Below are 22,434 nucleotides of genomic sequence, written 5' to 3' on the forward strand. Positions count from 1 at the left end.
GATTGACACTTGTAGACCTGCTGGTGATCCAGGGTCCATAGGTTGGGAACGGCTGCCCTAAGATGTAGTAGGAACTTTTAAGATACTAGTGTATGAAAGCAACCATGTTCCAGGTTGTACTGCAAAGGCCTGGACTTACACACTGCCTGTAGCATGGCAGGCACCTCTTAAGATTGAACTTTACAACCCAAGGTTTAAAGCCATACTATTTAAAGCCAACAAAATTACTAGTCTGTCTAATTGGCCACTACAGTTGAGCAAGCCCTCCTCTTTCTCTCTACAGTGGTACCTCAGGTTACAGACGCTTTGGGTTACAAACTCCGCTAACCAGGAAGTGGTTGCTCCAGGTTAAGAAGTTTGCTCCAGGATAAGAACGGAAATCGCGGCAGCAGGAGCCCCATTAGCGAAGGAGCACCTCAGGTTAAGAACCGTTTCAGATTAAGAACGAACCTCTGGAACGAATTAAGTTCTTAACCCAAGGTACCACTGTACAGTGGTACCTCAGGTTACATACGCTTCAGGTTACATATGCTTCAGGTTACAGACTCCGCTAACCCAGAAACAGTGCTTCAGTTTAAGAACTTTGCTTCAGGATGAGAACAGATATCGTGCTCTGGCGGCGCGATATATGGCGGCGTGGTGGCAGCTGGAGGCCCCATTAGCTAAAGTGGTTCTTCAGGTTAAGAACAGTTTCAGGTTAAGTATGGACCACCAGAACGAATTAAGTACTTAACCTGAGGTACCACTGTATAGCAGATGTGGGGAAGCTTTGGTATTCCACAACTATAACTATAACTCACACCAGTGAGCATGCCTAAAGGCCAAAGATGATGGGAGTTGTAGTGCAGCAATATCTGGAGAGCTAAAGGGTCCCCACATTTGCCCCAAAATGTGCAGCCACACCAATGTTGGTTGCATGCTAAGTTTGTACAGGCCAGTGGGCCTGAATGAATTCTTATGTGAAATGGTAATGCTCATTGCTTCTGCAGCACACCATTTCAGTGGCAGATGTGCAGGAGTTTCTTAACAGAAAGGATGGGATATGTATGGAGTATGCTGAAATTGCTTGAGAACGTAGCTACAAAGCCTTCAGTATAACTATCTCTGGCAGAGAATGCAACTTGCACAATTATGTTGAGTTCCCATGGAAAATCTATGATGATAGTAATAATAATAATAATAATAATAATGAAATTGTTACAGAATTAACTTTATAGGGTTGTGATATATGAAAATGCTCACTAAAAATAGGTCTCAGTGATGTCTGGTTTTCAGCATTGTGATATATCACCAGCTATTACAGATATATCATGATGTCTGAAATAAGGATGAAACTCTGTAGAGGTGAATGGGGTAATGTCCTAGCAACTGCTGTTACTTAGGGATGTAAAACATCTTGTAAATGTTTTTTTTACATATCTTTAACATACTGTTACAACTTATTTTCTAGTACAGATAATATTCAAGTTAGCACATTTTCTAAGCTATTTAGGGGGAACACAACAATGTAAACACCATAAAATAAACAGGAAGCGGAGGATTGCTGAGGTGGCAGAGCAAGCAATGGTGTGGCAGAAATCATGAGAGAAGCGAGGGGCTTCGCGGTTTTTCCCACATAGTGATTTTTTTTTTTTTACATAGCACACATACACATCGTGATTTGTGATACATATTGCCCCATCAAATGTTATGAAACCATTGCTGTGCTGTCGTCTTCAAACGGGTTTTGGAAGATGTATCAATACATCAAGGGACGCGGGTGGCGCTGGGGGTTTAACCACAGAGCCTAAGACTTGCCGATCAGAAGGTTGGCAGTTCAAATCCCCTCGACGGGGTGAGCTCCCGTTGCTCGGTCCCTGCTCCTGCCAATCTAGCAGTTCAAAAGCACGTCAAAGTTCAAGTAGATAAATAGGTACCTCTCAGTGTGGTGTAGTGGTTAAGAGCGATAGACTCGTAATCTGGGGAACCGGGTTTGTGTCTCCGCTCCTCCACATGCAGCTGCTGGGTGACCTTGGGCCAGTCACACTTCTCTGAAGTCTCTCAGCCCCACTCACCTCACAGAGTGTTTGTTGTGGGGGAGGAAGGGAAAGGAGAATGTTAGCCGCTTTGAGACTCCTTAAAGGGAGTGAAAGTCTTAGAAGATTAGCTGCTGGCTTCTTTTTTAGGACTGCCCAAAGAAGAACAAAGGGACGCAGGTGGCGCTGTGTCTAAACCACAGAGCCTAGGGCTTGCCGATCAGAAGGTCGGTGGTTCGAATCCCCGCGACGGGGTAAGCTCCCGTTGCTCGGTCCCTGCTCCTGCCAACCTAGCAGTTCGAAAGCACGTCAAGTGCAAGTAGATAAATAGGTACCGCTCTGGCGGGAAGGAAAACGGTGTTTCTGTGCGCTGCTCTGCTTCGCCAGAAGCGGCTTAGTCATGCTGGCCACATGACCCAGAAGCTGTACACCGGCTCCCTCGGCCAATAAAGCGAGATGAGCGCCACAACCCCAGAGTCGGTCACGACTGGACCTAATGGTCAGGGGTCCCTTTACCTTTATCAATACGTCACCCGGCCCTGCTAAAGAACTGCGAGCATTCTCTGCTACCAAGAATTAAAAGAAATTTGCCTTAGACATTAAAGTATTTTTATGTTGATTGACAGTAGTCAAGACCTAAATAGCTGCCCACCATCTACCTGCCCAAGAGAATTTTAGGTGGGATTTCCCAAAGAGCCACTTCACATGTCATTAGCAAGCCAGTTCTGGAACTGAGGCTTGCTGTTTAAAGAGGGGAAACTCAACATTCTGCTAGGGAGTTAGTCCCATTGAACTGAGTAGATATGCATCCCTTTCACTGTTGTTGCTTTAGTTAAGAGGTTCAGTTGACTGACCACCAGGATTTAGTTAACCCATGAGGACGTAGTTGGAATGTGTAAGAGATGTCTTGTACTACTTTGGATTATTTAACCATTCCTTTTTATATTCATGTCTATTTTGCTTGCTTTCCAGGAATTATACGCTCGCCCTGTCATACACATGTCTAAAATATGTCATGGCACCCTCCTTTTAATGAAAAAGCATACATTCAACCTCTGTTTGGTACAAGGCCATGCTTCCCAAGAGATTGTTCACTTTATGGTCAAGTCCCATATTCAGTGGCGCCTTTCTGGTTTCACCCAAGAGTGTATGTGCCTATGCCTGTGGCTGTAGATGCACCATATCCACATATGGTAGTGCCTTCTTCCGCATCTGTCACCTTTAAATATGGACAATTGGAAAACAGTTACTACAGATATGCTACTGCTGAAATGAATGGCTGGGGAATTCAGGTTTTAGAAAAGCCAAATACTATTCATAGCTTTTCTGGTGAGTTAATTTTACTTTTCAATAGTTAGTGACTTTTTTCTTAGGGTTTTGCGACTATACCATAATTTGTACTGTGAGCAATCTTAATAAGAAAATAGAGCTTACAGTGAGCGAAAAAAGTATTGGTATTTGATCCCCTGCTAAATTTGCCTGTTTGCCCTCTGATGAAGAAATGACCAGTCCATAATTTTAATGGTAGGTTTATTGTAGCTGTGAGAGACAGAATAACAACGGGAAAACCCCCAGAAACCCAGAAGACAAAAGTCAGAGATGGATGTGCATTATAATGAGTGAAATAAGTATTTGATCCCCTATCAACCAGCCAGATGTCAGGCTACCTGGTATCGTCACTGTATGTAACAAGCTGAGATTAGAAGCACCTGCTTTAAGGGAGAGGTTTTACCTGTAATCGCAGCTCGTTACAGTACCTGTACAAAAGACACCTGTCGATGGAAGCGATCAATCCAGCAGATTCTGAAGTAGCCAATAGTAGACAAAGGATGAATGGTAAGAGCTTTTTGACAGTGGAATGGTCTCCCTCGGAAGGTGGTGGACTCCTTCCTTGGAGGTTTTAAAGTAGAGGTTGGGTGGTCATCTGCCATGGATACTTTAGCTGAGATTCTTGCATTGCAGAGGATTGGATGAGATGACCCTCAGATCCCTTCCAACTCTACAATTATATGATTCTAATTTGTTTGCACACAAGTTTTAAAAACCCATTTTGTTACATTTGTGTCACTTAGTTGACTTACGAAGAGAAGTAGTTTTGGATTTTGGGAAGATCCACTGGAATTCATTTTTGCTGTGCTTAACATATTTACCATGCTTATTGGGTGTTGATAGGGTAGGACAACTTTGATTTGTCTGTGATATTGGTTAACCAAATGCAGTTTTTTAGCGAATTTCTGGGATGTGTGTTACATGATGATTTTATATTTCTGTGGTTCACCAACTGGGTATGGTACTACTTTTTTGAGACAGGCAGGGCCTTCTTCCTCTTTTCTTATATGATATAAACATGGGGTAAGTGCTCTTTAAAGGTGTTGAGTATCATCTGACTCCTCCCCCACTTCCCCAGCATTCCAGTTTAATTTGGGTAGAAATGCTGCTTGCTCCCGTAGTATTTTTCTGTGTGTGCCTTTAGAAAGTGACTTACTCAGTTTCCATTCCTGGTATCAAGCTGTGTGGGATGATTCATGTATACAGTTGTGAATTGGTAGATGCCAGGCTTGGAGTTAAGCAGAAGGTGGAAAACATTAAGAAATGGAGTGGGTGGGACGAGCAAGAAAGATGCAGTATTTCAGCTTCAGTTTTATATGATAAGAGCATATGATAAATTTGCTTACTACAGTGTAGGTAGCCTGTATTTGCTTTGTTAGTGCAAAAAAAAATGCTTCACCACATCAGAGGCCCTGCAGCTTCAGGTCTGGCAAATCAGAGAGGGACTGGGCCCTGCAAGGGATCCAGGGTGCTCTGGATCCCATGAAGACAAACAGTGTTCAAAATTTCCTGGGTACCAGGTGCATTTTGCCACTGGCAAAATTATCTTTATCTGGTACACTGTCTAATAACAAATAGTCTGGTGGATTTTAACATTTTGCTAAAAAAATTCTAAAAGTAGAAGCGATAACTATTAAAAGCTAACAATTTTTTCCTAATCAGTACCAATCAATGTACCCTTTGTCCTAGTTCACTGCCTTTCTTCTGTTTCCTATGTACCTGTTTCTTCTTTCCAAATTGAGCAGTCACTGCCAGCACTCCTTTTTTTCACTATGTAGGATAAATTTCGGTTAGAGAAAGAATATTGAAATATGCATTTGGTATTTTGTCCAAACAGGTGAAAAAGCTGTTAAACCCCATCAGCTACCATCAGATGGTTCTGAGAAAAGTAAGCTCCGTGAAGCAATGCTTGTTGCTTCTGGAAACCATTCTGACGTGGGAGCCATGGAGCAGAGAGAGAGTGACTTTGAGAACAATTCTCATAAATCAACAGTCCTGAGTGCACTCCATGGATCAGAACATTCTGAAAAAAATACAGTTAATGCTATCTCTGACTTTTGCTTGAATCTTGCTAATTGCTCCTCTCCATGCCAGTCATGTTACATAAGTGCCTCAGAATTAAGCGTATCAAAAGGAAGCTTGCCTTATTTTAGTGCATTGCCTGATGAGGAACTGGAATCTGCACATAAGGAAGGTGAGGGAATGTCCATTGCACTGCCTAATGTAAGTGAGACAGATATGAACTTGGATACTGCTGCAGACTCTTCCTACTTAAGTAGCAATCAAAATGAGGAGTACAGATGCAGAGGCTTAGATGATTCCACACTAGACTGCATTGGACTACAAGATTGCATTGGTCATCGGCCAGAAGCTTTTCAGGACAAGGAACTGTCAAATGAAAATCAGCTTGCAGATGCCCAGTGTCCCATGAACAAACAAAAAGATGAGTCTCCTACTTCAGGTTGTAGTATTGATTGTGACTGCTACAAATACAGCAAAATACCAGAATTCCCCCAGACTTCGCAAGATAGCAAATGTGACACTCAAGGCAAAGGTTTGAATTTTGATGATCAACCAGGAGATGAGACTATTAGTTTGCTCAGTAGTATTGTCAATAAACATTCAGTTAGTGCTAAGGCTAATAATCCAAAATTATTCTCAGGGAGCAACTCTAAAATTGATAAAAATATGAAAACAGATTATCTTTCAGGTAGAACCCTGAAAACTGGAAATACACATGTATTGCAGCAGGAAAGAAAATGTTCCCATGCACACACCTCTAGCGGTGATACAGAAATTTCAAATTTCTCTGATTATGAAGCTGTAGTTGATTCTAAGAAGCCAAATCACACCTATAAAGCATTTAATAATCAGAGTACAATTAACCAAGCTGTTGATGCAAGTTCTGATTTTAGAGCTTGTTTTACAACAAGCAGAGCAACTAATGTCAAGGCTTCAGTAGTGTCCAGAGGACAAAATACAGTTATAACAATGATGAACAAAGAAAGGCCCAAGCAGTGGCTGAGGGATTCCGTCAGAAGTGTTGCCTGCAATACAGATTGGTCATGCATATCTGACAACGTGGAGATGACTACCGCACAAGCAGCAATGGATGATATGTTGGAAAACTGTATCACTAGTGACAAGGTAAAACATGGATTCAAATCAAAAGGAGGTAACTTTGAAAAACATGGGGAAGCTTGTGGAATTAGTTATTATTTGAGGCAGACCATAATTGTATCTGCTTCCTACTTCAAGGCCATGCGCCCACCATTATCAAGTTAGGGGGCATAGGTATGCGGAAACATGTTGCCAGGCATGTGTTGTCTTCCTATCTGGGTAGGCAGTTGCATGTACAAGTGGACAGCCAAAGCTCTGAATCCTTAGGCTTTGAGTTTAACTCACGTTTTCTGAGAAACCTGTTGGCTAGAGCCCCAGAAATCTTTACCAGTCAGGCACACTCTTAATCATGCTTCTAGACTCTGAGACAGACAAAATGTGAATAGCTGGTTCACAACATTGGTAGCATTGGATGTTCATAAGGTGCAGTCATAAGGCACCTTTGGAATTTCTCCATAAGGATTAGTGTGCAGCCCACATCTGTTACCTATTTGTTTACAGCATTTGTAATGCCAAAAAAGCAGCTTACAAAAATAGTCCCTGCCCTCAGGCTCACAGTGTAAAGAGATAATGAGGCAGAAGGGAAAGGGAGGCAAAGAAATTAGGCAAAAGTGAGCTGAAGCACAAGTTCTTACTGGTTCCAGTTCTTAAAGCGGTTCTGGCTGCCTTGCCCTTGATAAAGATCAGCACTCTTTCCTTCCCAGATCAGATCCAGGAGCATCGTATGCAGGGCATACATGCTGGTGTTCAGAGTGCAAATGCTGAAGAGCTGCAGCCCAAGTACAGCTCGTATATGTTTCTGATTCCTGCAGGACAGTCGTCCTTGTATTTGTATTCGTAACTTAGGAAGCCCATATAATATGGCTAGACATGCAAAATTCTGGATTCTCTTGTTGAAACAAGGAGCGTTCTCAGTGTGTGTTACGTAAGGTTTAGGGACTTGCTAGTTAAATCTGATTTACAACTTTAGTTTGTCAATAAAACTTACTAAAATTGCTATTTCTAGGATCTTTTGGAATGGAAAAATAGCACTAGCAGAGACTTAAATGAAATTCCAAACAGGTATGATACACCTTTTAAGTGATTTTTACTACTTCTTAAAACTTAATTTCCTTTGAGGTTCTTAAAGCTCCACCCCAGCTGGAATCTGTGGTTACACGAGGGAGGAGGGAGGCAATGTTGCCAACTCCCCTTCAAAATATTTTTTATTAATTTTCAAAGAATGGTGATTCAAGATTCTACAAATAACAGTGTTAACAAACAGGAACTGATGACAAGATACATACCGTATTTTTCGCTCCATAAGATGCACTTTTTTCCTCCTAAAAAGTAAGGGAGAATGTGAGTGCATCTTATGGCGCGAATGGCGCTTCGCAGGAGAGGCGCTGTGCAGAGAGGGAGAGCTGCGCAGCGCCCCTTCAGCGAAGCACCCCTCCTGCGAAGCGAGAGGAGGAACGGAGCCCCTTCTGTTCCTGCTCCCGCTTCGCTGAAGGGGTGGCGCTGCGCAGAGACAGTGGCCAGCTTGATGCCTGTGGGAAGCCCACAAGCAGTACATGAGCATCATCGCACCTCTATAAACTAGGTGCGTCTTATAGAGCGAAAAAGTCCATATACAATTACAGATCAGTGTCAAACAAATAAAAACAAATAAAAATGGTCCTTGGCCATTTTTCTCCTCGCTTACAAATGAAGTAAGTCAAACCAAACAGGTCCAAAGTTGTCATTTTATCTTTGATCCCTAAGGACTCTCAGCTTAGTCAGTTTTTCCAGCAGGGCAGTTTCCCACCACCACCTATTCTGCTCCAGCAAACCCATGAAAATTGTCCTCCCCTCTTTCCATTGCAGTTTCTGGTTCGAATTGCCAGCCCTTCTAAGAAGGAGCACCCTGAATCCAGGCTGGTGAGAATTAGTATGACTAGAACTGGGCCATGAAAACAGAAGGCTAGCTGAGTAAGAATGTTACTCACATTGCTGGCTTATAAATCCCTTATGGGGGTGCAGGTGGCGCTGTGGTCTAAACCGCCAACCCTCTTGGGCTTGCCAATTGGAAGGTTGGCAGTTTAAATCTGCATGATGGGGTGAGCTTCCATCGCTTTGTCCCAGCTTCTGCCAACCTAGCAGTCCAAAAACATACCGGTGCAAGTAGCTCTGCAGTGGAAAGGTAAATGGTGTTTCCGTGCATTCTGGCTTCGGTCACAGTATCCTATTGTGCCAGAAGCGGTTTAGTCATTCTGGCCAGGTGACCCGGAAAGCTGTCAGCCTGAAAGCGGAGATGAGCACTGTACCCCAGAGTCGAATTCGACTGGACTTAACCGTCCAGGGGTCCTTTAACTTTACCTTTATAAATTCCTTATTTTTCTGGTTGGGAATGACTTTTCAATTGTTCTTTTTTGTTTTCTAAATGTACACTTAAGTAGAATCCCTTAATCACTTTTGTTTGTATTCAAACTTAATATTTCTTTTAAAAGGATAATGCAGCTTTCTCAAGAAATAAACAACCATTTACCAAGCTGCTGTAAGGAAATACTGGAGAGAGCTATAAAAGCGGAAGTGCAGCTTTTAAAAATTCGCTATCAGATGTATCAACAGCACTGCTGGCAGACTTGCATTAATTCCATGGACAAAAAGAAATCTGTAAATGGGTATGTATGAAATAGTTTCTGGTGTGGAAGGTGGACTGTTAACTGGTTTGGGCAGAACACCAAATATGATTACTAATACAAACATTTTCAGTATAATCCATGCATATTTACTCGTTGTATTCATAGCATTGTATTGTAAGGCTAAGAGCTGCTGTGTCTGTGGGACCTAGCTGAAAGTCAGGTAGGAGGGAAGAGTTGACTTAAAGGCATAAATATTCTGTCCAATGACTCCAAAGAAAGCAAACTACTCAAGGAAGTTAGCCTTTGTACAACAGTTTCAGAAAAGTATTTGGAATAACTGTTTAGTGAGTCAGTAAGTTTAGCCTGGAGATTTAGGCATGAGGCTGAATGCATCTATATTCCTGTTAGTATTTCCTTAGTTTTTTCTTTCAAATGCAACTCCTGCCATGTTAGAGTTTTCTCAAAAGCTCCCTACATTTTGGCAAAAAACTTCCTATTCCAGAGAAACAAAAGGATTCTGAGATGTCACTTTATAAGAGAAGTCACTAACTAAACAGCCCCTTCCCCTTATGTGGTTACCTGGAAAGAGAAAATGTGATGTGCAGTGCCTAGGCATCACCAAATAAAGGTTGCATCCCTTCTTTTGAACTGTAGGTGGGCACAAATGACAAGAGGAATTCCCTTGTCATCTAGGAGGTCTCTAGGCAACAAATAGGTGGCCTTGAACAAGTGGGGACATAGGACTAAGCTATTCAGACCGTTCATGGAGCTCCTCTTTTCCCTACCTCACCTAAGGCACATTTTGCCTGGGAGAAGTTACAGGAGTGTCCACAAACCTTTTGGATCTGAAACACGTCAAGCCTTTTATATGTTGCACATTCAATATGAAAATGTTGACTTCAGTAACAAAGGCAATGTGCATCAGTGACTATCTCTCATTCCTTGGTCTCACCAGTGTACATCTGCACAGCCCTTTAGCACCTCTACATGGAAGGTTTTTGAGATTTGCCGCTCACTTGATCTTTCAGAAATGGTCATAACTCATTATCGTACCTAAAGTATTTCCAAATTATATTAAAGGCAAGATTCTTTCTTCTGACACATGGAGAATTGAGGCTGTTTTGATAAAAATAGAAAGTGGCTAAAAGGTGCTTTCTATACCTCAGCAAATGCCAAATCAATGGATATACGTTTGATTATTTTTTCAGTTCTACCCTTGGGACAGGAAAATCTGTGTTTCAGGTGCCATTGCCACAGAATATGGAAGTTTCTTCACTCCCTTTAGTAAGTCTTCTGTATACTTCATTACAACACTACCTTAAGAATTCTTTGTGAACTTTCAAAATGGTTTATTTTGAAGGCTGATTCTACATTACAACTTCTCTATTAAACATAAATATAAACCTGTGCTAGCAATGGGGTATAATATAGTCAATATAAAGCAGAACCATTATATCAGCCTCAAAAATAAATACCACAGGGCAGATTGCTCATTGAAGTATCTTTTAAGTGAGTGTGTACCCTTTCACTGTTTTGGTTAAATTTCTGTTTCAAAAAGTGTAACTTTTGTATTTGGAAATTACAAGCTCTTGTTGCATCTCAGAGAAACCCTAAGAGAAAGGGGTATTCCAAGATGGTGCTTCTCTGAATTGTGAAGCAGGAAATAACTTGTTCTAAAACTGGCCTGTGTTTGAAGAAGTTGGCACTGAAAAGCTGTCTGTTGAGCAAAAATTAAAATCTGTTCTTGTTTTTTAACTTTAGGTTACATGTCAAAAGAAGGATGGTGAAAAGAGTAGCCCTGATTTGTCCCTTTCCAACAAAACCTCTGAAGAAGAGAAATATGAACTTATTGAAAATAGTAAGTTAAACATTTTTAAATGCTGGATGAAATTATTACATTGTAACTGGTTTGTCCTCTATACCAAGCATTAAATATGATATGCAAGTAGTTAAATATTCACAATTTTAAGTTCCAATCAGAATGTTCCTAATTGGGGAGTGGATTTGATTTCAGGCAAAGGGACACAAGGAAGGGGCACCACTAGTAGTGTGCCAAAGTAACATAATGTATATCAGGGTGGATATGATTTAAATCATTTTTTTTCAGACTCATTCTTGCTGGTATAATCTTAATATTTACAACCAGATGAAGGTTTCATTTTTGGAATAATAATTTTTCAGAGTAGTTTTCACAGTTATATTAAAAATTACTGATTTGGTTATACTATTAGAAATACACAGATAATTATGAAATTATTGTGAGGTTTAACAAGTTAACTGTTTATATTTGGACAACCTTTCTGCTGTTCTTTATTGGAAGGAGAAAAATAATCATTTCCTTAATAACAATTTAAACAATTTATTTAACTAAAACAATAATATTATAGTATATGTATCCATGTTTGTTAACCAATGTGGTTAAACAATTAAAAATAATAATAACTTAAACTGAGTTTTAACTCACATGAAAAACTTAAAACAAATCCTTATTTCTTGATGAATAGCCTTTGGACTATGATGTAACTTGAATAGAAAACTATCTTTAGAAAGATTTCCCCTCCAAAAGCATTTTATTTTAAAAATCCAATTTACTGTATTTTTCCGTGTATAAGATGCACCCACGTATAGGGTGCCCCCTATTTTGGGGGGTAAATTGCCCTGACTTGTTGAGCTATTTGTGGCGGGGGGGGATTGCCCAGAGGCTAACAGCCGCACGTGTCTAACATGCCGCGTATCAGCTGTTCCCTCACCGGCAATTGCTGAGCTTTTTTGGGGGGGGGGGGCAGAGTGATGAAGCTTTTTAAAAAATTTACTTTTAGCTCTTTTTGCCTTTCCTGCAGGGCATTCTTAGTCTGCTTGCCTCCTCCCACTCTGCCTGCCCTACAGCTGGGAGGGAGGCTGAAGGCAGTCTGTTTCTGGGCCTGGCTACTCATGAGCGGCGCTGCAGTTGTAGGGCGGGCTGAGGGGAGAGATATCTTTGATCGCCACGGACAACATCGCCAATTGCGTGGCAGAAATCAGCCCGCCCAGCCCGCCCTACAACTGCAGCGCCGCTCACGAGTATCCGGGCGCAGATGCCTCGCGGCACAAACGGACCAGCAGCAGCCTCACCCCTAGCTGTAGGGCGGGCAGAGGGGGAGGAGGACAGCAGACGAAGGAGGAGCTGTGGGAAAGCCACGGAGGGGTGAGATATCTTCAATCGCTACGGCAACTGGAGCGGCAGCGCCACATGCACCTCATCCCAATTATCTAAGCAGGCAGTCACATACAAGCATCATACAGAACAAAGACTGGTAATTACTGAGTAGAACAGTGCTTTTCCTTGCAATTTGGTTCATAGTCATAGTTTGCCACAATAATACATGGCTTATTGAGCCATATTTGTAGTGCTTATTTTAAATGTCAGATGTTCTTCTTTATCTTAAAAAAAACAACAACCCAAGCTTTAACTCACCGTGTTTGGATCTCACAGATTTAGTCTGTAGATGTTGTAAATGTAGGCACTTGCATTAAGTTCAGATTTAATTTTAAGCTGTTTTTTTTTAGAGAGAGAGACACCTGACATAATTAAAATCTTAATTAAAAAAAATTATTTTTATCGGCCCTTCAGTTGGTGTAGATATGCTCTCCTGAACCCTGTTCAGCAAATTTTCTGTGTGTTTGGCAAATTTTAAAGACAAGGCTCTGGGGATGAGCCCAGGACTACTTACCTTTTTTCTACCTGTTCTGAGCTTACCTCTGTGTTGTGTGTTTAATATTTACATCTGTTTCAAGGTTCTTCAAATACTCAAGAAATCAGTGAAGGCTGGTTTGACGCTACAGAGAACCTGACAGTAACTGATTCTTCACTGCCACTTACAGATCAGTTAAGGCCAAGTGATACATCAGGTGCATGTTGAGTGTATTAGTTTGGGAATAGCCCTGATACGACTTCTGAGCTTTGGTTACCTTTGTTCCCACATGAATATCCACCCCTGCACAGATTCAGTTTTAGAAATGTTCTAAAGGTTTAGCTAGGTAGCTGGTGCTCACATCTCTTCTTCAAGGTAGGGGACGTCATCTCTAGTGTATGCAGATACCCTAAGAAACTGGGTGATCTCCCCCGTGATACTCTTGCGGAGAAGCTGGTAAAACGTGGGCTGGACATGGTAACTGTTAGGTGGATTTGTAGTTTCTCCCCAGCCTTCCTAGGGGCCAGTTTGGGCTCGGCATTTTGAATCTTCCTGGTCCTTTTTGTTTCCTCTGCGTGTTCCTCTCAGCCTCCAGTGTCTCTCATTCTTCTACCTGCCCAAGGATTCTTCAGCACCTCTGCCACAGGATGGAACTCAGGCTCTAGTAGGAATTACATCAGCTGCCTTTTAAAGTTTGTTGCTTCTTGCCTTTGGAGCAGCAGGATGATTATAACCTACTTGGATTTCTCCTTGCACTCTAAAAAAAACCCCAAAAACTTTTGCAGTAAATATTACTGTTTTGTTCTGGTGTATCACGTTGGTGTTTCATGGCTGTGGAAAATGACAGGGCAAACAAACTGAAGTCATATTTTTTTCAGGGACACACATAGCATGAAAAGGACATGCTTTCCTGGTCCTTTGAAATTTCTGAAACAGTGATGCTAAACAGAGGTTTTTTAAATACTTTTCATTTTTATGTTGGAGATGAAAAAAAAATCTCAATTGCTAATTTTATTGTAATCATAAGTATACCTTGTAACGAGGAGCCCCCAATTACTGATTCCTGTAATAAATTTTGAGTTGGCTACTTCTTTTGCTAACTGGTTCTAGTGCCCAAATTTACATCTTTGCAGGACATGCACCGTTTTTTTTTAAAAAAAGAAAAAAATGGCTTGTATGAGAGCTCTGTTTAACTATTCTTTTACATTCTGATCCTGAGCTGAACTTGTGAGTTTTTATTGCAAGAGCTCAGACACAAACTGTAAAAATAGAGCAAATGGAGATTTTTATAGTTCTAATCAAAGTCTTGGTAATAAGTCCTTTGCATTCCAGGGAACTGTGATCTAATGTATGACCATAAAAAGAATTCTAGAAGGGATTTTCTTCTTCTTAACCATTTCTGAATGCCTTTTCTGTCTTCAGTATTGGTGCTTTATTTATGCAGTTAAATTTCTTTTTCTTTTCAAAATACACATGCTGAGTTATGCATTATTGTTGTAATCTACCCTTCTAGAAACACAGACTATAAAAGACACAAAAAAGGAGCTAAAGAACATATATAGTGTTCATGTTGCAGATTTAGGTCCCTTAGTATCAGAGGTAAGTCAACATATATTTAAATATAATAGTTTATTTCACCGAATGCTATTTCTTAACCTGTGTCAGTGAAAGTCTTTTTGTCTATTTCAGGTTGATCTGTGGCTTCATTTCCAGAAGTATAATGTTTCTGAGATTTCCATTTGTGAATATTCTGCCAATTGCAGGTACTCTATAATATACTATAATTTTTTGCTTGCATGATTTCATAACTGAAGTACATTCAGTGAAAGACAGTAGGCCAGCACATACTTACTTACGCGATCACAATCTTACATGGGGGGCGGGGGGGGGGAGATAAATAAATAAATGCAGAGTTGGGGAGACCCTCTGCTCTCCATTTATTTGTTTTTTGTGCACCCAGCATGTTTTCCTTGGTTTCTGGGCTTTGGGTCGGGAGTGAGCTGTGGCAGCATCCCCAAGCCCTTGCACTGTCTTCCGAAACCAGGTAAGCATGGCGGTGCCTTTTGGGAAGGGGGGGGGGCTATGGGAGCATCCCAGAGGCCAGCAAGAAAGGTGCTGCTTCGCTTCCTGGGGTCTGGGAAGCTCTTGGGGGCCTCACGCAACCTTCCCAGGCCCTGGTAAGCAGCCTTCTGCCTCTTAGAAGGGCAGTTTGTGTTATTTTGCCTTTGCTTGCAAATCCCCGGAACGAAACCCTCACGTAAGTGGCAGGCCCACTGAACTTTCGTTATTAATGGATGATTTGCAGGATCCTAGGGATCTGTCACCATATGGCTCTTTGAAGCCTTTCCCCCGTTCCCTCGTTTCCCGCTTGCCTTTGGTCTGTTGTGGGCACGCAGCAGACATAGCCATTACCTGGTCTTGTGGGCTGCTGGATGCTTTGCATTTGTCACTCCAAAGCAAACAAAAGTAGAAGCAAATCCTCAGATGGGCGACTAAAAGCTATTTCTAATGTATAAAAGTAATCCTAATGAAACAATAACATTCCCAGTGAATTTTGGTTGGTTGCAGCCTTTCTCAGGGACACTCTGAGAATCGGATCTAAATAAATAAATAATGCTGGTAATTATAAATGTGGGCATTAATTGCAATAGGACAGTTCATGAAATAAACCATGCATAGAATGAACCTTAAAACCTCAACTAATCAGATTTAATGTAACACAAATTACATTAAATGTACTTGCTATATGCTGCAAGACATAGAACCATAGAATTGTAGAGTTGGGAGGGACCCTGAGGGTCATCTAGTCCAACCCCCTGCAATGCAGGAATATGCAGCCATCCCATACGGGGATCAAACCTGCAGCCTGGCGTTATCAGCGCCACGTCCTAACCAAGTGAGCTATCCAAGCCATAATAAAGCTCTGTAAATTTCTCATTGAAACAGAGACTGTGTAAATCCCTTCATGTGCACACCTCATGAAAATGAACCTGGTTATAAAATTTATGGAGCCTTTTGGGTATGAAATCCAGCCATCCTGTTCCACGGCAGGGCCATGAGCACAGGCTGCTCCTGCTCAGAGCATAAGTTGTGTGCGCGCACGTGGCGCGTGTGTGCCTGGCCTTGAGAAGGGAAGGTGTGGCATAGTTCTGTCACTGCAGGCAGTGTTGTCTGTCTATGTTGCCAAAGGCCTGTTGAGAGGGGCAAGAAAGTAAATGGGCTTAGTTGATTCTTTTGCATAGGAGAAAGGATTATACCTCTTAATGTTTTGGTTTACAGTTGAAGAGGCATATTGGATAGGTCTTAAATTTTCCATTTTTCTTAATTTTGGCACGTCTTTTTCATTCTAGATACGCTTTCCTTAGTTTTAAAACAGCCTGTGATGCAAAGCTGGCAGTGAAAGAAATGAACGAGAGAGAAATAAAGGGCCAAGCAGTAAAGGTTCATCTTGTAAAGACTGCAAAAGAAAATGGGCTCCCGGATTATCAGAGTTATGTGAAACCAGAGTATGGAAACAAAGGACCACATTATAGCTGTGAAAAGAATAACGAAAATAGAAATAACTGTAATCTTATGTTTAATGCACCCACTTCTGCCTCCGCTGCTTGCAAAATGCCTGCCATCTCTTCAAAAGGGCCCAGTATCTCCAAAAGTCCTTTAAAGTTGCCTTTGCCTTCAGCAAGTGCTCCCAGGCCTCTCTTGGACTCTTCAAAAGGGTCTCTTTGTGCTTCAGCCCCTTACAAAGTACCGAAGCCTGATCTCAAATCTTCTAAACTTTCATCAGAAAATACACATCTTGAAATTGATCAAGAGGTAACTTTTTCTCCCTATTGGAATGTATGTCAGAACATCTTTTAAATCACAGTGCATGCATTCTTCTTTTGTAAGGATAATACTGACTGCTTAACACATTGTTTCAGTGATTGGGTGCAGGCCATAGGATTGGGTGCTCCATTGTGGAGCAAACTGCCCCACCCCCACTGAATCTAAGCCACGGTTAACTTAGTCTAGCACCACCATTGATCACACTTTGGGGTAAAAGCAGGAAACTTGTTAAGGTTGGAGTTGGGGGGATGCAGGGGCTGCTGCTGCTTTGTCACTTTTCTCCCAGCCTAACCAGATAAAGGTGTGGGCAGGTGAGAAAGATGAGACAGCAAGTATGTTGGAGGACCCCCAGGGTCTGCATAAAAGGCAAGATGCAGCAACAGCAGAGAGAGGTCCTAGGGGGAATGTGAAGGATTTACAGACCACAGGCAGGCTGCAGAGCAAGGAAAGTGAAGCAGAAAACCTGAACCAGAGTTGGATTGCAAGGAATGGGAAAGCTCCAATTGCAGGTTACATTTAAACAGTTACTGTGTTTAGACCTGGCGAGAGATAATTTGCTCATCACGTGGCATGGAATTGGGATGGGACAGCTGCCTCCCCTCCACCTAACCATGATGAAGTGGTTGACACAGTTGCTTTTGAACAGCACGCACTCAGGCAAATCCACACAAGGTGTTCTGTGGGTAGAGACTCCCACTTCTTTTTGCAAATGTAGTGGGAAGCATTTTCTAACATTTTACTGAATATTTGTTTCAATTTTAGCTTTCCTTAGTTCTTCAGTACAAATGCAGTTTTTCCTTATTTTGTCCATTAAGTAGCTCATGTAATATTTGCCTAGGATCTTGCAGGGGGCCTCTTACCGTTGGGTTCAGTACAGTTTGTTCCAAATCCATCTGCTACCTTTATACCACCAAACGCATTAAACTTAAGAAGCTTCCGTAAAGTGGTGAAGAAGCTGGAAGATCTGTATCCAGAGCTTCATAGGCAAGTATACTTTTTAATGGTGGGATTCAGAAAATTTTTTTTACTGAAATTCTCTGGAGGCTCTCATCTCCTTTTCTCCTTCTCTTTTAGAGACAAAATTTTGGATGCTTTGGTAGAGATAAAAGAAAATAAGGGTTTGCTTAGTGGCTTATCGCTTAGCTCTATTGTGCAAATGACTTCATCACTTCTGGAAAAGAGATTTGGATGTAAATCTGACGGAAAGCAAAAGAAATAAGCAGGTGAGTACCCAAACTACCTTCAAATTCTAATATTGCATACATCTTAGCTTGGTGGATATCTACTGGCCATTTTCTTTTATCATAAATAGAATGTGGCCCTCCAGACCTCTGTTTTACCCCCAGAGCTCTCTCATGGCCACACCTCTCTTCAAGTGCCTCTGTTTGGTTAATGTGTATTCCTGAACTGTGACCAGGATCTCTTGCTTGACCGGATGAGGAGATTTGCATGTAGAAAACTGATTTTTGCATGGCTGGAATGTAGCCTATTGTAAAAAAAAACAACAGTTGCTTATGTTGCTCAATTGTCTCTTCCACTGGCTGTAGCTCCCAGAAAGTTGCTCATGATGGAATTCAGCCATTGGGCTTATCAGGAACTTGAAAACTTGAACAACCTCTTTATATTCTGCCTTGAATTTTTCTGTTCCATTTCTACTGCTGAGCCATTGCCTTTATTAATTGCTTAGCTATGTCAACCTAAACAGTTTGGTGTAGCACTTCTCACTTTGTAGAAGATTATCGTCATAGAATTGTAGAGTTGGAAGGAACCTTGAGGGTGATCTAGTCCCACCTCCTGCAATGCAGGAATCTCAACTAGATCACACATGACAGATGACCATGTTTAGCTTGTGGTCTGCTAAGACCCCTAGATGGCATACCAGGTGTCTCCCGTCTTATATTTGTGCATCTAGTTCTTCCTGCTTAAGTGTGTAACTGCACATTTGTCCCTATTGAAATTCATTTTGTTTGTTTTGGCCCAGTACCTTCACTTCAGATGGAAAAATATTTAATCTGGCTTTAGAAAACAAAACGGCAATAGTTTGATATGGTCAGACTCTTAAGGTAGGGAGATAACAAGAAACCCTGCAGATATTGGATTCCTAACACAGACAGGGCACATATATGTGAGACTGTAAGTCACTGAAGGCACCATCCCATAACCTCTGTTTCACAGTTTTGAGGGTAGCATCATACCCCAGGTGGATAAGAAAAGATGGTGAAAGACCTATGGAAGAGGGCTTACACACCATGGTTTTTGACCAGGAACTGATATACTCATTTATCAAATGAGTAGACCATTTCCAAGACCATATACAGAGTAGACCATTTCCAGGACTATATACACAGACTCTTAGCCAATATTTCAGTTCACTCCACCAGGCCTTAATTGAAAGTGGGCATTCACCGGTTTCCAAAAGAAGTTATTGAATTTGGTACCTGAAGTAGGGACCTCAGAAACTTTGATTGAAATCTATCAAGTTTAGGGAAAGAACTATTATACCAAATATTTGAGGCATAAAGGAATTGTATTACAGATTTTGCACTGAACACTTTTAAAGCTTAGGGAATATACTGACCTTCCTGTGTACGACTGTAAGGTGGACAGTAAGCCCTAAATACTGAAAGCTGTTAGTCGGTTCAAGTGCATAACCATTGAGGATCCATCTTTATGGGGAAAATCTATTTCCAAAAACCATGATTTTTATTTATTTATCACAATTGATTATAAGGTCGCTTTCAAGACATTAATCTGAAAACTTCCTTAGTTGATGTTTTAAGCCAGATTTGGCGCAGGAGAGGATAAGCAGTGTCGTCTGTATACAGTGGAAGCGGGGTGCTTCTTGCCCCCATCTTGGGACACTGTCCATCTGGGCCCATTAGGACTTTCTCTAAGTCATTAAAAAGAGATTAAGCAAACTGGATTCTATCCAAACGCGATTCCTTAGAGCCATCCTTAGGATTCCCCCCTCGGTAGCGGGTGCGGTTATGAGATTAGAGGTCGGCTGGCAAGTTCTACGGTATGTGGCCTTGAAGACGAAGCTCTGGCTATGGCTCAAGCTTTGTTTTAAACCAGTGGGTATTGCCCCCTTGATATTGAGGGGCGATTTCCAATCATCGTGGGAAAGGGAGGTCATTAATGAGGTTCAATCCTGCGGATTGTCTCTCCTTTACTTCGAGTCTATGACGTACAATCAAGCTAGAGCTGTGATCTCCCGGAGACTGAGTGACATTGCCAGACAAGAGGACATAGCCCAGGTAAAACCAGGGATGTTCCTAGGGGACCAGATTTATCGGACCATACCAGCCCCCTACCTTGCAGAAATCCACTATGTGGAATACCGTAGACTACTTACAGCGGCTAGATTAAATGTCCTTGACTCTGCAATATTGTGGGGAAGGTACAGGGGAGTACCATACGCCCAGAGAACCTGTCATTGTGCCATGGGTGTGGTTGAGTCCACCGAATACATTCTCTTGACTTGCCCTTCCTATGCAGAGCTTAGACAAAATTTTATAGACCCACTCTTATGTCAATTCAGCTTCCTACCCAGAGAAAACCAGGTTTTACACTTGCTGAATAACACCACTAGAGCTATACCTTCCTTGGTGGCCAAATTTCTCTTCTTAGCTTTTAAGCGTCGCAAGACTATAATTGACTGTATTGATATGGGGCTATCTGTTTAGCCCATTTTAGTGTTGGCTAAGTTTTAAAATCTTCCTGGATGTTTTTAACTGTGTATTGACAAAATGTACTTTTTTCTGACTGACGGTCGAATAAAAATGATGATGATGATGATTAAGCAATAGGGAGACTCCTCTTGACATCATAATTTAGTTAGCCCCAACAGACCATCTCTTACCTGCATATTACTATCAATATATAAAGCTTTATAAGATAGAGGAGACTTTTGTCCTCCATCATGAAATGCAACTTTGACCATAATTTGGATCTAGGGATGGGTTCAATGGCAGATTTTAGGTCCACAAAGGCCACATATAGATGGCCTTGGAGTGGTCTAATATATTTGTCTGCTAGGTGTAACAGCGCAAGAATAGTGATCGGATGTTGAGTACAGTCATACCTCGGGTTGAATATGCTTCATGTTGAGCGCGTTCGAGTTGCGCTCCGTGGCAACCTGGAAGTAATGGAGCGCGTTACTTCCGGGTTTCGCTGCTTGCGCAGACGCTCAAAATGATGTCACGTGCATGTGCAGAAGTGGCGAAAAGCGACGTGTGCGCAGACGTGCCATCACTAGTTACGTTTGCTTCTGGATGCGAACGGGGCTCTGGAACGGATCCTGTTCGCATCCCGAGGTACCACTGTAGTTTGCCTGGAAAGCAGCCTGGGCTTCATAGATTACTGTCCTCCAGAAAAGTTGAGAATTTAATGTAAAGAAAACGGGCCTATAATTTCCCATTATGGGACTGTTATTGTTGAACCAGTTATGCCCTGTGAAATTTGCAGTTTGGCCACCTGCATTTACGTTGTTTTATGTCATTTTTACTAACATGGCCAATTAGTAATGTGCTGCTTAAAGCAAAATTGGCCATATGTTTTTCAGCAAAACATATATTTTACTTTTGCCCCAGCTGGTGGCAGTGTTAAGCAGTGTCTCTTCTACTACGAGTTGGGCTAACTGAATGAGAACAGTCTCATTCTGTAGCCCTAATCCTGCTCCTGACATCCTTCCTTAGCTAGGACTGTGTAAACAAGGGACAAGACTAGAATCTGCTGGTCTGCTCCCAGCAAATGTTGACAGGAGGCTGTATTGTGCAAGGCTGCTCAGTGACCTGCCAGACCCCCTGCTTTACTCAGCCCCCTCAGATCAGAATAGAGGTCCTAGCAACAAAGGCTTGTTCGTATTTCCATTGAACAATTGCTTCTTCACAGTAGAATGCAGATTTCCTTTAAAAAAAATAGCATGTTTAAATTCATCTTCAATTTTTCAAGTGACAAAAACTTGCTAGTTTTACAATCTTTTTTCTATATATAGTTTCTCTGCAGCTGTCTGTGAACCTGAACGTATTTTTTCTGGGTGTGTCTGTCACTGGCATGGATGAAAAGAAAAGCCATCATTGCAGGCCTGAAAAGAGAATGCACACTCAGTTGAGGAGCTCCAAGTGAATTTAAAGAGGAACAAAATGTTAGTTTATGGAAAACTGAGTTGTTTGGGAAATGTTCCAGCTTTCAAAGATATGCACGTTTGCAAGGAACTGGTGGTCTTCTGCTCTTTTACTCTGCAATGAACAAAAATCTTTTCCTTAGGTAAAAAAAGTTTCATCTTTTGTTTTGATAACCATATTTTGTGTTTGTCAGCTACTGTAATGTGAAACAACTTTAGAAAATAATATGTAATTAAGAATCTGATGTGGCTGAAGTTTGTAGCTGCAGTTTCAATAAACTTGTTTGGTTGTAGTAAGGTGTAAGATGTTTGTATTTTAATTGACAAGGCTCATACTGTATTTATTTGACGGGGGGGGGGGGAAATAAGTGCTTCCCCTTTAAAAAAACAATGTTCATACAAAATCAAATATATTTCACAGATATATCACTTTTTGTAGTTCTACACACTGGGAACAATCCAGCAAAAATAGAATATTTTAAACTACCATGATTTCCAGTGGGAGAGATAACCGTGCATTCTAACGTCCATTGAAATCAATGAGATTTTAAAGTGACTTTTCTCAGGGCTTCCTTCATGTATGGCTCGCATGCTGTTCAACTGGGAGATCTTGCCAACCAGCATGTCAAAGGTGGCATTCAGCTAACTTCTACTCAGAGTGGACCCACTGGAATTAGTGGGCCTGACTGAATTAGGCTCATTCCAGTGGGTCTGCGCTGAGTTCAGTTTTGCTGACTACACCCAAA

At 41.6% G+C, this 22,434-nt stretch overlaps 1 protein-coding gene across 1 annotated transcript; it reads left to right on the forward strand.

Moving 5' to 3' along the window:
- The first annotated feature begins 267 nt into the window (after positions 1–267).
- On the forward strand, positions 268–21,981 carry RBM44 (RNA binding motif protein 44). The gene is made up of 14 exons (XM_081016347.1): positions 268–420; positions 2,988–3,344; positions 5,182–6,491; positions 7,471–7,526; positions 8,933–9,106; positions 10,276–10,351; positions 10,829–10,925; positions 12,842–12,955; positions 14,252–14,337; positions 14,428–14,501; positions 16,089–16,551; positions 17,402–17,547; positions 17,638–17,786; positions 21,560–21,981. Exons 2-13 carry the CDS (start codon positions 3,026–3,028, stop codon positions 17,780–17,782), a joined length of 3,060 nt encoding a protein of 1,019 aa, XP_080872473.1. The 5' UTR covers positions 268–420; positions 2,988–3,025; the 3' UTR covers positions 17,783–17,786; positions 21,560–21,981.
- Positions 21,982–22,434: the final 453 nt, after the last annotated feature.

This window comes from Podarcis pityusensis, assembly GCF_964106645.2.
Source record: "Podarcis pityusensis genome assembly, chromosome: 1".
NCBI lineage: Eukaryota > Metazoa > Chordata > Lepidosauria > Squamata > Lacertidae > Podarcis > Podarcis pityusensis.